The 13,492-nt window shown below is 46.8% G+C and overlaps 1 protein-coding gene and 1 long non-coding RNA gene across 3 annotated transcripts; one reads left to right on the top strand and one right to left on the bottom strand.

Annotated features, from left to right (window-relative positions):
* Positions 1–290: 290 nt before the first annotated feature.
* Positions 291–11,825, top strand: LOC142037007 (uncharacterized). 2 transcript variants are annotated; one of them, XM_075040870.1, is made up of 4 exons: positions 291–2,268; positions 5,809–5,902; positions 6,707–7,853; positions 9,403–11,825. In XM_075040870.1, exons 3-4 carry the CDS (start codon positions 7,763–7,765, stop codon positions 11,202–11,204), a joined length of 1,893 nt encoding a protein of 630 aa, XP_074896971.1. In that variant the 5' UTR covers positions 291–2,268; positions 5,809–5,902; positions 6,707–7,762; the 3' UTR covers positions 11,205–11,825. The 2 variants fall into 2 exon arrangements, with proteins under 2 accessions (XP_074896971.1, XP_074896972.1); XM_075040871.1 differs by lacking the exons at positions 5,809–5,902; positions 6,707–7,853 and having other exon boundaries at positions 292–2,268; positions 9,403–11,822.
* On the bottom strand, positions 3,916–6,667 carry LOC142037009 (uncharacterized). Its single transcript, XR_012652266.1, has 3 exons — positions 6,075–6,667; positions 5,711–5,852; positions 3,916–5,174 (listed from the first exon to the last, which is right to left on the bottom strand). It is a non-coding gene; the product is annotated as an uncharacterized LOC142037009 (long non-coding RNA).
* Positions 11,826–13,492: the final 1,667 nt, after the last annotated feature.

Raw genomic sequence — 13,492 nt, 5'->3', positions numbered from 1 at the left:
TGGCAGCAGGGGGGAAAGCCAGGCAGTAAGCAGGCTGATGCACCTTGTCCTGCATTGTGCTACCTGTGCTGCTTGCAGGAATGCAACTTCTGCTTGCCCTGCCCACTCCTCTCCTTTTTTTTCCGGAGATATACAGACAGGGAAATCACCTGCTTTCTTTTTTTCACGGGGGTTCATCTTTCTTTCACCTGGCTTTCCCAAGAAGTAAAGCTTCTACGCTCCCGTGTTTAATATCCTAACCTATTATTTGCAAGCAAATTTTACGCAGTGGCATGGTTCAAACAAATGTTAAATCTTTACTAGTTTCATGAAAATTGGTAGAGGCTTGGTTCATGCTGCTGTAGTAGAAAGGACTAATCAGTTCTCCCTTCATCAGGCTGTTGGACACAGGACAGATGGTGGAAACCAGGCGCTACCAGTTCTGCCTGTGGCCTGCCTTGTTTAAAAACAACATTTCTGTTTGTTTACACTGGAAAGGCGAGCACAGAGGAAGGTGTGCTGGGCTCTGGCAGGCTCCCAGCTTTTCTCAGAAACTTCTTGCCCAGGTGTACATTTGTGCTGAAGTTTAGAACTGTGCCCTGCTTGAAACGGAGCCAGTTGCAGCCCACGGGCAAAAGTCACCGGGCCCTGAACCCAGCAAGATGCTGGATGGGAACCTGAAAACCAGAGGGGAGAAAACAGGGTGAAGAAATAGGGAATTTGGAGCTGATGTGGCAATGGCTGAACTTGTTATTTTTGTTAAATGCTTCACTTAGTGCAGCTCCTGTGTGTTTTGAAGAGTTACTTGGATGTGCTAAGGGGTGCTGACCTCTCTGGCTTTAGTAAAGAGTGGGAGATGCCTGTTTTAACTGGACTTGTCAGTCTCCTCCCTGTGCCTGGAAGACCCTCTGGAGCTGGTGACTCAGGCTAGGAGAATGTGGACTCCAGACTGGCAGGGCTCACAAGTGCAGACGTGTAGCAGTTGACCTGCTTGGAAGGATCAGCTTCCTAAAATGACTCACCAGGCGCCATGAAATAAGCAGTACCAGCCCTGAGGTACTGCTTATAGTCCTTCATCTCAGTACCAGCTGAAATGTCCGTAAGCAAGCTCTCAGCCTTGTCGGCCATGTCTGAGAAATGAGGTCCTCGACTTTTGTTTGCAAACAAAGTTTGGCCAAACCCAGGTTGGATGGCATTTTGTCCTTTCCTTCCTCTCTGTAGGAAAGGTATAAATTACTAGCTGATATGTTAGGAATGCCACAATCACACCTGATGCCTTTTTTCCAGCTGTACCAATTACACTCCACCCTGATGATGATGAGGTGTCACAAGGCAGGAATAATGGCAGATGAGTGAGGGGAGGAGATTATGGTGAGGGGAACATGAGAACCATCAAAGGAATGAAGAGCTGGGAGAAGGCAATGAACAGGCTGCTCTTGAGTTTAGAGATGGAAACACAGTACATCCTCAGATAACATGGACCAGTGAAAGGATCTAGCTGGATCTAGTCCTTCCTTCCTGCTTTGCTGCTTTACCACCAGCACTGCAGGCCTGGGACTAGGATCAGGGCACTGCAGTCCAGCCACAAAGACCATCCCCGCCCCACATTGCTTGAATGAAGAAACGCTTGCTGAAGTTACAATCAATACACCCAACAGAAAGGACAAGTTTTTCTAGGTTTAGTTTTCATATAAAACATGACATACTTATGGCCCCGGGTGGACTGTGGAGTCCTTCAAAGAGCTAAATGTGGAGGAATGGTTAATGGAGCAAGGTCACGAGTCTATGGAGACATTGTGCTGAGACAAGAAGATGTGTGCTAAGATAAGAAGATATGTGCTGAGATAAGGAGATTTGTGCTGAGACAGGACAGTTTTAGCTGGAATACGTCAACGGCGACCAATGACATTTGAGGACACAGTGAAAGAAGGGACTTTTAAAAGAGAAGTTGTGGTTGAAGAAATATAAAAATAAGTAGTCTGTAACTGCAAGTCTATAAAATATGTAAATGTAACTTTTTAGCATATAACCAATAAGAGAATGACTAGTAGGCATATGTTATAGAAATCATATAAAAGAACCCTGATAGAAATAAAGTTTGAAGACATTTGCAGGATCTCATATTGAGTGTTCTGTGTCTTCCCTGCTCGAAAACTCTCCGCAGCTAAAGAAACCTTCACCTTGGTCTTGATGAACACTTAGTGACACTTGAGGAAAGGAAACCCACTTCCTCGCCTGCTGAGCAGCTGCTGTGCTGGAGGAAATGGCTCAGCCTCCAGGTTGTTGTTGGTAAGCACTTAGAAGCACCCAGGATGATGCCAACAAACTCTTGAGTATCAGTAAATGGGTGTGTGAATGTCGAATGTGCTGGGATGGATGGAGCATGCTGTGTTGGCATAACCATAAATGTTGGGGTTGCGAGGGGAAGTGCCAGCCAGGGCAATGCAAATGTGTAATGAGAAGTTATTTTTGTAACTAACTGAGATGATGTGGGACAGCACGACAATTTGTAAAGGACAGCCAGTAATAGGATGTCAAAAGAGTGTCTTGTAACAATGAGCTGAGTTGATTTAACTTTGCAAGGGCATATTTGGTACTACAGTAAACAGTATTCCTCTGCTTATCATCTTTGCTTGTTCATCTTTAGTTGTCATTTTTACATTACTATAGGCTAACTTCACTAATGTTTGATTTATAGGTGTTTACAAAGTCTAATACTGCAGATGTAATCTAACTCACTGAAGAGTCTTATTACATAATGGGTGATATATGTAGTTTCAGGCATGGTAATCTGACATAGTGTCTTGAGAATGATATCTGTTGATTTATTTACTGGGGAAAAAAATGGAAACAGCTGTCAAACTTTTCAGATTCATCAAGATTTATTCCCTCAATCCAATAAACTGCAATTATTGCTACACTATAAGGACTTGTTTCATCTCTTTGCAAATACACAGAGAGCACTAACACATAGAGTTATTTTATATGATGTGCGTACGGAGACAGGAAAATCCTTTCTAGCAGAGAATGTTAAAGACCCAGCAAGCAAAGTGCCATAATGCAATAAAAATGGCTTTCATTGAGCAGCTGTTTATGGATGCCTAGGCTGGTTCTCATCACTTTTCCAGGCTACCCTGAGCTGCATTGGGCTCTTCTTGCAGCAGAAGCAAACTGCCATATCAGCAAACAGCAGCTCATGACCAAGTGCCACTGGGAGTACAGACAGCCTTGGATGCTAGCCCTGAGTCTGGTAGGGCTGCTGGGCAAGAAATATCAGGTGATACATCAATTACACAGCAGGCAGCTGCAGGAATAATTGGCATATCCTTCTCCCCCTGGTCTTTCTATAACTTTTCAAAAGCTTTATCCATCTACTGCATCAGGTTGCTGCTAATAGAGATCTAACTCCAGTTCTGGGGAAAGCTGTTACATGACAAAACCTTTTAATTACGCAGAGTTTTACCCAGCCTTCAACTGAACATTGTGCAACAAAACTCCCATTTCTCAGCATTGCTCTTCTCCTGGTGTTTTCTGCAACTTTTTTCTGTTCAGTGTTTGCTCTTACTTCATCCTAAATGCTGTCTGTCATTTTATATCTCCTTAAAAGACCTTTCTCAGGTTATGTTAAAATGATGCCTTTGAGCTACTTTTCTCAATATTCTCATAATAATTGCAATCTAAAAGACCATTAAAAAAGAGGATAGAAAACCCAAAGGCAAAATCATAACTGAATTTAAGACAGACTATGAAAGTAGTTATTTGTACGTGGGAAGTAAAAAGGTTGAAGATGATGAAACAGGTCTCTCTGAATGCAATTAATACTTGCATTGCACTTTTGCCATTACTATTGCAGTTAACATTAGGCAATAAAAATAAGAGACATAATTAACAGATGATTGAAAAGTATTTTTTATTTAACATGAAGCAATTGTCTCGCTTGTTGTTACACATGAGAAACCAAGAGACTCACCAGAGGAAGTCTCATTTATGCAGGGAAACTTCTTACTGTGTGCCCACTGATGCCACTCTTAGTTCTTGCCTCGCAGCCAGTTTTGACACCTGGAAAGGCACCGCTCCACGATGGTGGCGGTGCGGGTGTTCAGGTGGAAAGGTGCTTGTGGGGATGGGTGGGCACCGGCACCCTTGGTTGTGCCCTTGGTAGAACTGGTGTCTGTGGGTCCTGCAGTGCCCTGGGGCGTGCACAGCACCGCAGTGCTCTGGGGTGTGCATGTTCCCATGGGTTCTGCGGCGCTCTGGGACACGCATGGCTCCGTAAAAATCACACTTGGGGATGTGGAGGGATCCATGCATGCAACCAAGCTCTGATGGAGGCAGGGATCACCAATGGTCGCACCCTGAGCACAGCAGGGCTCTTCTGTGCAGGTCTCGAGCACCTCGAGGGTGCAGGGCTCCACAGCTGAGACTGGGTGCTGCAAGGGGTTGTTCCCCATGCAAGTCCCAACTGTCTCAGTGCTGCAAGGCTCCACTGGTGAGGTTCCTTGCTGGAGGAGGAGGGTCTCCATGCACGTCCCAGCTGTGTCAGGAAGGCAGAGCTCCACCGTTGGGATTGCATGCTGGAGGGGGAAGGTCTTCGCACAGGTCCCAACTGTCTTGAGGGTGCAGGGATCCATTTCTGAAGTTGGGTGCTGCATGGAGAAGGTTTCTACGCAGCTCCCAGCTGTCTCAGGGATGCAGGGATCCACTGGCGAGATTGCATGCTGGAGGGGGAAGGTTTCCATGCACATCCCAACTGTCTCAGGCGTGCAGGGCACCATTGGTGAGACTGTGGGCTGGAATGGGAAGCTGGTCCCTCCCTTGCTTTGAGGGGCGTCACAGGGGATCGCTGCTGGGCACGCACAGGCACCTACACATGGAGGTGTGCAGGAGTCCCAGGCAGATGTGTGGTCAGGGCAGCAGCTGTCCCTGGGCACGGGGACAGCAGGAGGTGGGCAGGGGGACCCAACCTGAGGGCAAGCATCCAGACAGGTGGCTGCACACTGACATGGGCAGGGGTCCACCTGGAAAATCTGCTCAGGACAGGGTTGCATGTCCTGCACAGGGCACAGAGCATCCAGGTCCATCATGGCACAATGTGATGGGCAAGTGTCAGTGTGTGCAGCCTCCCCTGTGCAGGCAGAAGGGGGCAGGCAGGGCAGCTTGCACTGGGAAGACATCTTGCTGCACTGCAGGCAAGCCTGAAAGAAAAAGAGCAATTTGGTGCCTACTAACCCAAAGCGTCAGACATTTAATTTTCTTGGCTGGTGAATTCTTCAGCAAGATGGTTGCTGTATGTGCCACAATTTGTTTGTGAAATAAGGAATAGAGAGAAAATTTGCTGTGGTTTTTTTTTTTCTCCCCAAAATTTAGCAAGCATTCCTTATGAAAAGAAGTTTGGTCATTCTGTTTTTCTGTATAAACTTCCAAACCCAGCTTTTCTTATTAAAATCTCTTTCCAGCCAAACAATTTCACCCTAGCACCATTTTCTTGCACAGATAGCAGTGGACCGAGTAACAATTTCAGCAGGTTTATAAACTTCAAGTTAATCCCCTCTCTTTTCCAGATGTTTTCTCCTTGTCCTGAAACTCCCTTGCAGGCAAATACCTATCTCGCAGCAGCTGCAAGAGATGCAGCTATCACTGTCCTACTTTTACCATGGCTAAAAGCAGCAATAGGCTAGACAGGTAAAAGAAAGATGTAGTTCAGTTTTACCATGAGGCTAAGAACTCTTACCTGGGACTTTGGCCGCTGCCTTACGTGATGCTGCAGTCACTTCACTGCTTAGATGATAACTACATGCACAGCATTTTCAGCTCCTGCCTGCCGTGTAGGTGTTCAGCGAGCAAGATGATGTTTTATCCCTCCAAATCCAGTGCTGAGACAACAGGAAGCATTTTGCAGAACATTCATGGGAATTACAGCAAAGTAAGTATGAAGGAAGAAGATTATTACTGTTTCAAACCCTTATCACCAAAGAGGTGTGAGAGCCAATAAACAATTTCCCATACACAGCTGGTAGCAGTAATCTATTTCAGCACATAGTACAAAATTAACACCAGCAATAGGCTTAGATCTGTACAATCCCAAAGGTACTTACCTGGCTCAGTACCAGCAAATAAAGACGGCGAGCAGACACGGCAACTTTAACCTAGGATCTGCCTTGTATATTCAAGAGCCTGGCCTCCAGAGATGAGGTGCCCCAGGCACACAGACAAGCTACCCTTTGCTAACCCAGACCTGCTCCGCCTCTGTGCTGTGATGGGTTATTTGACTAATTATTTTTAATGGAAACCAGCTATTTCCGTGGCTGTAGCATAAACTTGAGTGAGCGAAGATGGCTTGCAAATTCATGTGGCCTTTCAGCGGGGCTGACGCCAGAGAAGAATTTGGGAAATGAATGGACTCTCAGCTTGCTCTCAAATAGTCGTCCAGTCATGGGTCAGTTTTTCTGTGACGGTAAAACATCCTCCAGCCTAACACATCATTTGGGCCATTAGAGACAGGATGGGATGTGGGATCTGGGGGATTCTTTTATTTTTAGCCACATCTGACCTCTTTCTGCCACTGTCCTGTTCAGATGTGGTGCTGCTGGTGGCAGTGTCCTGACGTGCTTCTGGAACCTCTTATATCGTCACTAGTTGCATGATGTTTTGCATTTTCTCCTAAAGCTCTGACTCAAATAACATAGCACTACTCCATCGCCATGATGTTGCCTTTATCCTCATGCAGGTACACCCTTGAAAAGCAGATGGGTGATAGGAGGAGTGACCACCACCCTTTTCCCTTCAGTCCACTGGTTTGCCAAAGTCACGTGAATTGTACTCAGGGCTAATTCAAATCACTGTGGTCAGCAGCGGACTGGCAACCCAAGTGGTCACGCATCCCAAATTTATTTATTTCAACTTAAATAACCAAAAGCCACTAACTTGGACACCACCGTGCTCAGCAGTATGGACATGCACATTTAAAGGGAGAACAGCATGCAGACACAAGAACACACCTTCGTCTCCAGATGATATATGCCCTTGTCTCTGTGTGCAAGTAATACTGGTTCGATGCTTGTGTCACCAAGTGACTTAAGGCTAGTTTGGAGTGAGCAGAGAAGGAAGTCTCAGAGTCTTTGATCTCTCACAGGCAATGCACTTGTTGGCTCTCCCTTTTCTCTTGTAACGAGGGATCTTCAGACAAGAACATCTTTACTTGACCACAGTTGTGGCAGGCAGAAAGCAGCGACTCTGTGCTGTGGCAGTCATGTACAGTTAGGTGTCTTTCGTGAATGGTGTATCTCAGTCTTGGTTTAGCCTGCTATATGAAGAAAATGTGCACAGCAAACTGAAAAGGGCCACTACCATGGACACTGTGGTCAGAGCACCAAATACAGATGGTTCATCACCCTGGAGTGTCACTGCATAGAGATGGGCAGCTGCAGGAGAAGTCCTAGAAGGAGCCTAAGTGACATTGAAGATCTTAACACAGTGTGAAGCCTTCCCTGGCTGCCTAACTGCGAAAATCATAACAATTTTTGGTTATGCTGCCTTACTGCACCTGATTGAGGAGCAGAGATGTCATGAAGCTGCTTGGAAAACTTGGGTGCTCCCGTGTACTGTGCTACACTCTCCAGCGTAAACCAGCAGTTACGGGGGGTGAGTGGTCCTCTCCATCTGACACATGTGAGACCACATCTGGATGCTGTGTTCTATTTGGGGCCCACAGTGCAAGACAGTCTCCAACAAACTGGAGTGAGTCCAGTGGAAACCACCAAGATGGTCCAGGGGCCTTGAGGAGATGATGGTTGGGAAGAGGCTGAAGGACCCGCTCACCCTGGAAAGGAAAAGGCTTAGGGGACATCCTGGGGCCCCTTTCAGCTATCTAAAAGGTATTAATGGAGAGGCTCTTTTCAGAGGTGCCCAGAGAGAGGGTGAGAGCCAATGACTGCAAGTTGCAACAAGGGAAATTCTGACCAGATTATCGAGAATAAAATTCTCAGTAGGAGGGATATTGTGCACTAGTAAGAGCAAGCAAACTTGCACAGTAGAGCAGAACAAAGCTGCTTAGAGCCCTACCCCATCCATAATCCTGGTCTGTATGGCTGTCTTGGGGAAGAGGCAAGAAAATGTACCAAATTAACTTTTATCAAAACAAAGTTTAATCCTGAGGGGGATTGTTTCCAGGTTGTATCATCAATTCTTTGTTCTCCATCCACCATAGAAAATACGTGGATCAGGAATTCAGGCTGCAGGCAGCAGTTGCAGTGTCATATGTACCACCTCAGTGGCTAGGTTTCATTAAAAATTATAATGTAAGCAAGTAATTTAAGGATTGGAGGTGGAGCAGGTCTGGATTATTAAAAATTTTATTTCCATACCCCTGACGTGTCTCACTTCCGGAGACATGGACACTGAAATCATATAAAAGGATTCATATTGTAGTGTTTCTCAAACCATTTTGGTTTCATTTGCTAGTTGCTGGTGGAGAATTGGGTAAGTCTCTCTTGGCTTACTGGGAAGTAATGTAGTGGCTGGGGTTATTTAATTTTTAAATATTATCTGCAGAAGCAATTTAGAAGACTTATGAGTGCTTCTGCTTAGCAAGTTTTGTGTATGGTACTTACCAAGCAGCTGAGCTAAGGGTAAATATTCATTCCATCTTCTACCAGTCTTTATTTGCTGTATGTTTTGCAATTGCTTTGCTTTCTCCATCAAGATACATCTCAGGGTAGTTGAGAGTGGACTAACCTCTCTCTTTCCCCAGTGACATTGCTACCCTGTTTTAACCAGGAAATTACTGGGTTTGAGAGAGATCAAAAGGCAAGGCTAGGACTTCAAAGGAAAAAAGTGGGAGGGAAGATAAGAAGTGGAGACTTGCAGGCTGCAAGGGTAAGCAATGCCTGGAAGGAAGTCTGGATCAGAAGAGCTAGGAGGACTTCTGTGGGAGAAGTGGAAAAGCAGCTGCACTGTGAGCATCAGATCCTTTCCCTGTGGAAGTTTTCCAGCATAAAGCCTCCACTCATGTCCTCTAGCTAAGGACCTGCATGTGGACAGGGCACTATCAGAAGCCTAGTAGTCTCCTTTTCAGGTGGAAATAAGGAAGTAGTGTCAAAGAGTTAATCCCAAACCAAGGGGAGCTGTGGAGAGGTGGGGACTGTCATGACTTCAGACCCTGCAATATAATCTAGTCCAAATAACACCACTTTTCTTTCCTGTTTTGAGAAGAAGTTGTTTGAAATGTATGTGCAAGCAGTAGCTACAAACTTGTGTAAAATGCTTTCATGTGGAGTTAATGTCCTGCTATGGATTTCAGGCTGTTTTCCCAGTATATTGTTCAGTATTCTGCTGGAAAAAGTATAGTTTAACTCTGTGTAAAATAGCCTTGTGAAAGCTGAATGTCTCCGTTTTCCACAAAGTATATTCCTTTCCTGCTTTCAGACATTACCCCTCCCTCAAAGATGCGTTGCCAAAATGATTGCCAACTGAGACAGCTCTGCCTTCCACCTCCCACCATCTTGGTGAAGAGTTTCCCCATGAAAAAATATGTGGATCCCTGTGGTGCTGTCTGTAACATCCAGAGCTTGCCTCGATGTCTGGATCCCTGCTGCTATGCTAGGATTCCTCAGGGCACCACCACTTATGTGAACCTGGGTAGTCTTGATGCGACACAGGTTGCGGGGTGCGTGGATCCGTGCTGCCTTGGAGTCACCACATGTGTTCGTCCGTGCTGTGAGGACCTGACCAAGTGCACCACCACATGTGTGGATCCCTGCTGCAAGGAAGTGTCCAAATGCACCACCACGTGTGTGGAGCCCTGCTGCAAGGAAGTGACCAAGTGCACCACCACGTGTGTGGATCCATGCTGTGAGGAAGTGTCCAAGTGCACCACCACGTGTGTGGAGCCCTGCTGCAAGCAAGTGACCAAGTGCACCACCACGTGTGTGGATCCATGCTGTGAGGAAGTGTCCAAGTGCACCACCACGTGTGTGGAGCCCTGCTGCAAGGAAGTGACCAAGTGCACCACCAGATGTGTAGATCCATGCTGTGAGGAAGTGTCCAAGTGCACCACCACGTGTGTGGAGCCCTGCTGTGAGGAAGTGACCAAGTGCGCCACCAGATGTGTAGATCCATGCTGTGAGGAAGTGTCCAAGTGCACCACCACGTGTGTGGAGCCCTGCTGCAAGGAAGTGACCAAGTGCACCACCAGATGCGTAGATCCGTGCTGCAGACCTGTGACCAGATGTGCCACCACATGCGTGGAACCATGCTGTGGGCAAGTGAGAAAGTGCACCACCACATGTGTTGATCCATGTTGTGGGGATGTGACCAAATGCACCACCAGGTGCATAGATCCATGCTGTGGAGGTGTCACCAGATGCACCACTAAGTGTGTGGATCCATGCTGTGACAGAGTGACCCAGTGCACCACCAGGTGCATAGATCCATGCTGTGGAGGTGTCACCAGATGCACCACTAAGTGTGTGGATCCATGCTGCAGCAGAGTGACCCAGTGCACCACCAGATGCGTAGATCCATGCTGTGGAGGTGTCACCAGATGCACCACTAAGTGTGTGGATCCATGCTGCAGCAGAGTGACCCAGTGCACCACCAGATGCGTAGATCCATGCTGTAGAGAGGTGACCAAGTGCACCACGAGGTGTGTGGATCCCTGCTGTGGAGAAGTGATGAAGTGTGCCACCAGGTGTGTGGCTCCGTGTTGCGGAGGAGTGACGAAGTGTGCTACCAGGTGTGTGGATCCCTGCTGTGGACATGTGACCAGATGCACTACTAAGTGTGTGGAGCCATGCTGTGAGCAAGTGACCAAGTGCACCACCAGATGCGTGGACCCCTGCTGTGGCGGAGTGACCAAGTGCACCACCAGATGCGTGGATCCCTGTTGTAGTGAGATGACCAAGTGCACCACCACATGTGTGGAGCCCTGCTGCAAGGAAGTGACCAAGTGCACCACCATGTGCGTGGATCCCTGTTGTGAGGAAGTGACCAAATGCACCACCACGTGTGTGGAGCCCTGCTGTGAGGAAGTGACCAAGTGCGCCACCACATGCATGGATCCATGCTGTGGGGATGTTCAGGCTGTTACGAAGTGTGTGGATTCCTGTCCCACCACCTGCGTTGCACAAGGCCCCCCGCTGTGTACAGGTGTATGCACCTCTGGCTGTGGCCGGCACTACGCCATCACATGCGCAGATGTCTGCTGTCATAAATGCATGGCTCCTTGAGGGGCTGCATGAGGGGCTTCTGTGGTAGGAGCTGCAAGGGGATCCCACTCTGCAGTGCCATTGCCCTGGGGAGTCTCCAAAGGCTAAGGAATGAAAATGGTTTGCAGATCCCTGCACCTGCCAACATCTTCCTCCCGTCCTTGCTTCCCTAGTGCCCTTCCTGTCCTAGGAAGAGTAAATCCTCAAATGGTTTTCTTTATGTTCTGCATCATTTCTGCTATATTTACCTCAAGAACAATGCCTTTCCTTGTAACATGTAACTAATTGATTTTGTGCCCCCAGGAATATTGCCTGGGAGAAAGATTCTGTAATTCTTTGCACTGATGTGGATGGATGAATTTCCCCATTTGTTCTTTCTTGTGAGCTTCTCCTTTTCTTGTATGAAGCAATAAAAAAAAAAAAAAAAAAAAGATCTTGGCATCAGCTGTCTGCAAGTGTTTCCTTCACTTTTGCATTCCCCCAGACTCACATGTTCTCCTTTTAATTTCTTCCAAAAAGCCTGACCTCTGTAGATTGGCAGCTCCTACTAGAATGCATGGGGAGGTCTAAGGCAATGGCTGGAGACCTGGGACTCATCTGGAATATCCCAGATCATTGCTGGGAGAGGGGATGCTGTACATCACGAGGAAGCACCACTCTCCCATGGTTTTGAAAAGACTTTGAAAACCCAACCATTTGCTGAAGTGCTCCTCCAAAGCTGGAGGAGCTCAGGGCCAGCTGTGTCTGCATCCCACAGGCAGAGATGAAATGTTCCATTATGAGCAATGGGTAAATAAGCCACTAACGAGGGGAAAATGAGCAGGTCTGCGAGACTGTGCCTCATGACCATCACCCATGTGTAAGAGGTCCTATCTGAGCTTTTTGCAATTGACTTCTATTTCCATGTCTCGGGTGGCAATTGGGCAAGCCTCATCAGTTAGGGAGATCGACACAGATTCACTCACTGCTGAATTCTGCAGAAGTGTTATTAGTATTAGCAAGGTGTCTTGGACAATTTTGGTAACCCTCCATGAATATCTGCTAACAGGATCCCAGTGCTTCCTCCTTAGCACCAAATTTGTTTGCAGATTGCTCACCCAGGAGTAAAGCAATGTTCTCAGGGACTCAAAGTCACCCTGTTACACAGGCCAAGGGTAGTGCCCTGCAGGTATTCAGGACAGAGATGGTGCAGAGTTGGACTGGGCTTAGCAGCAACTGCCGAAGGGAGGAGAGACAGGGGAAGCAGACTGCAGGGGAAGCCAGACCAGCTGCTGGAGCAGCAGACATGGGTGCAGCTCTGTCTGCGCGCACCCACTGGCTCGTTCTTTAATGATGCCCCAGGACATGTGGCTGGTGACTAACCTGCAATTATCACTGTGTCACTTTTTCTAGTAGAGGAGTCTGACCAATAGTAGGACATGAAAAATCATACCCAATGGACATGGCATGGCACGTGGGTTGGGGAGATCTGGCCTCAGACAAATCGTTCCACCCTCACGGCTCTTCTGTTTCTGTCCTTCTCTCTCAAGAGGTTGTGGCAGACCCTGGCTCTCACCACTGGTTGTATAGCACCCACCACAGCCTGTGTCTGGACTTCGGCAAGTGCTCTAGGCATTAAGCACAAATGCTACACAATAGAAGCACCAAACCAATTGAGGCTTCCTAATCATCCCTTCTGTGGAGGTCTGATTTGACTCCAAACCTCCTTTAAAACTCATTAAAAGGTTCTGTGCAAGCAATGATTTCCTTTGCTCCTGCTCCCAAATCAACAATCTTCAGGGAAATAAGAAACTGTAGGTGGAAAAAATGGCATTCAGATAAGATTTTCCCTTAAACTGTTTCTCTGTAGCAATCTTCTGATGGCATGATGCTTGCATTATATTTAATCCTTCATATGAACATGGAAATTCAGATTTTAAAAGGCTGGGACCATTAGCAGAGAGCAGAGACTTCATTTCTGGGTGAACAACACAAGATTGTGCCATAGGAAGAGAAACAGATCCTTCCTCCCTGAAAACAGGGATGTTTATACTACATCTATGAAACTGTTATAACAGGGAGAAAATTGCTGTTCAGCATAAGCAACTGTAGTAGGCCCACAGTTCTTGCTCTTTCAGGCAATGTGCTCTGAGCTTTAAAATGTATTCCTCAGACATCAGGACACAGTTTTATTCAGTAATGTAAAAAATCCTAAGGAAAGATAGATTCCCATTCTAAAATATTGGGAAAATCAAAGCAAATATCTGCAATAGTCAGGAGGCAAAAGATAAAACAGATGAGAGATTTTTTCATAATCACAGCTAGTTCCT

The sequence above is a fragment of the Buteo buteo genome, chromosome 11 (assembly GCF_964188355.1).
Source record: "Buteo buteo chromosome 11, bButBut1.hap1.1, whole genome shotgun sequence".
NCBI lineage: Eukaryota > Metazoa > Chordata > Aves > Accipitriformes > Accipitridae > Buteo > Buteo buteo.
Note: the sequence above shows the minus strand (reverse complement) of the source record. Positions and strands in the feature narration are given on the sequence as shown.

Coding starts and splice junctions, on each gene's coding strand:
- LOC142037007 (XM_075040870.1), top strand. CDS start 7,763: ATGATGGTTGGGAAGAGGCTGAAGGACCCGCTCACCCTGGAAAGGAAA. Junction 7,854..9,402: donor CCCTTTCAGCTATCTAAAAG/GTATTAATGGAG, acceptor TCCTGCTTTCAG/ACATTACCCCTCCCTCAAAG.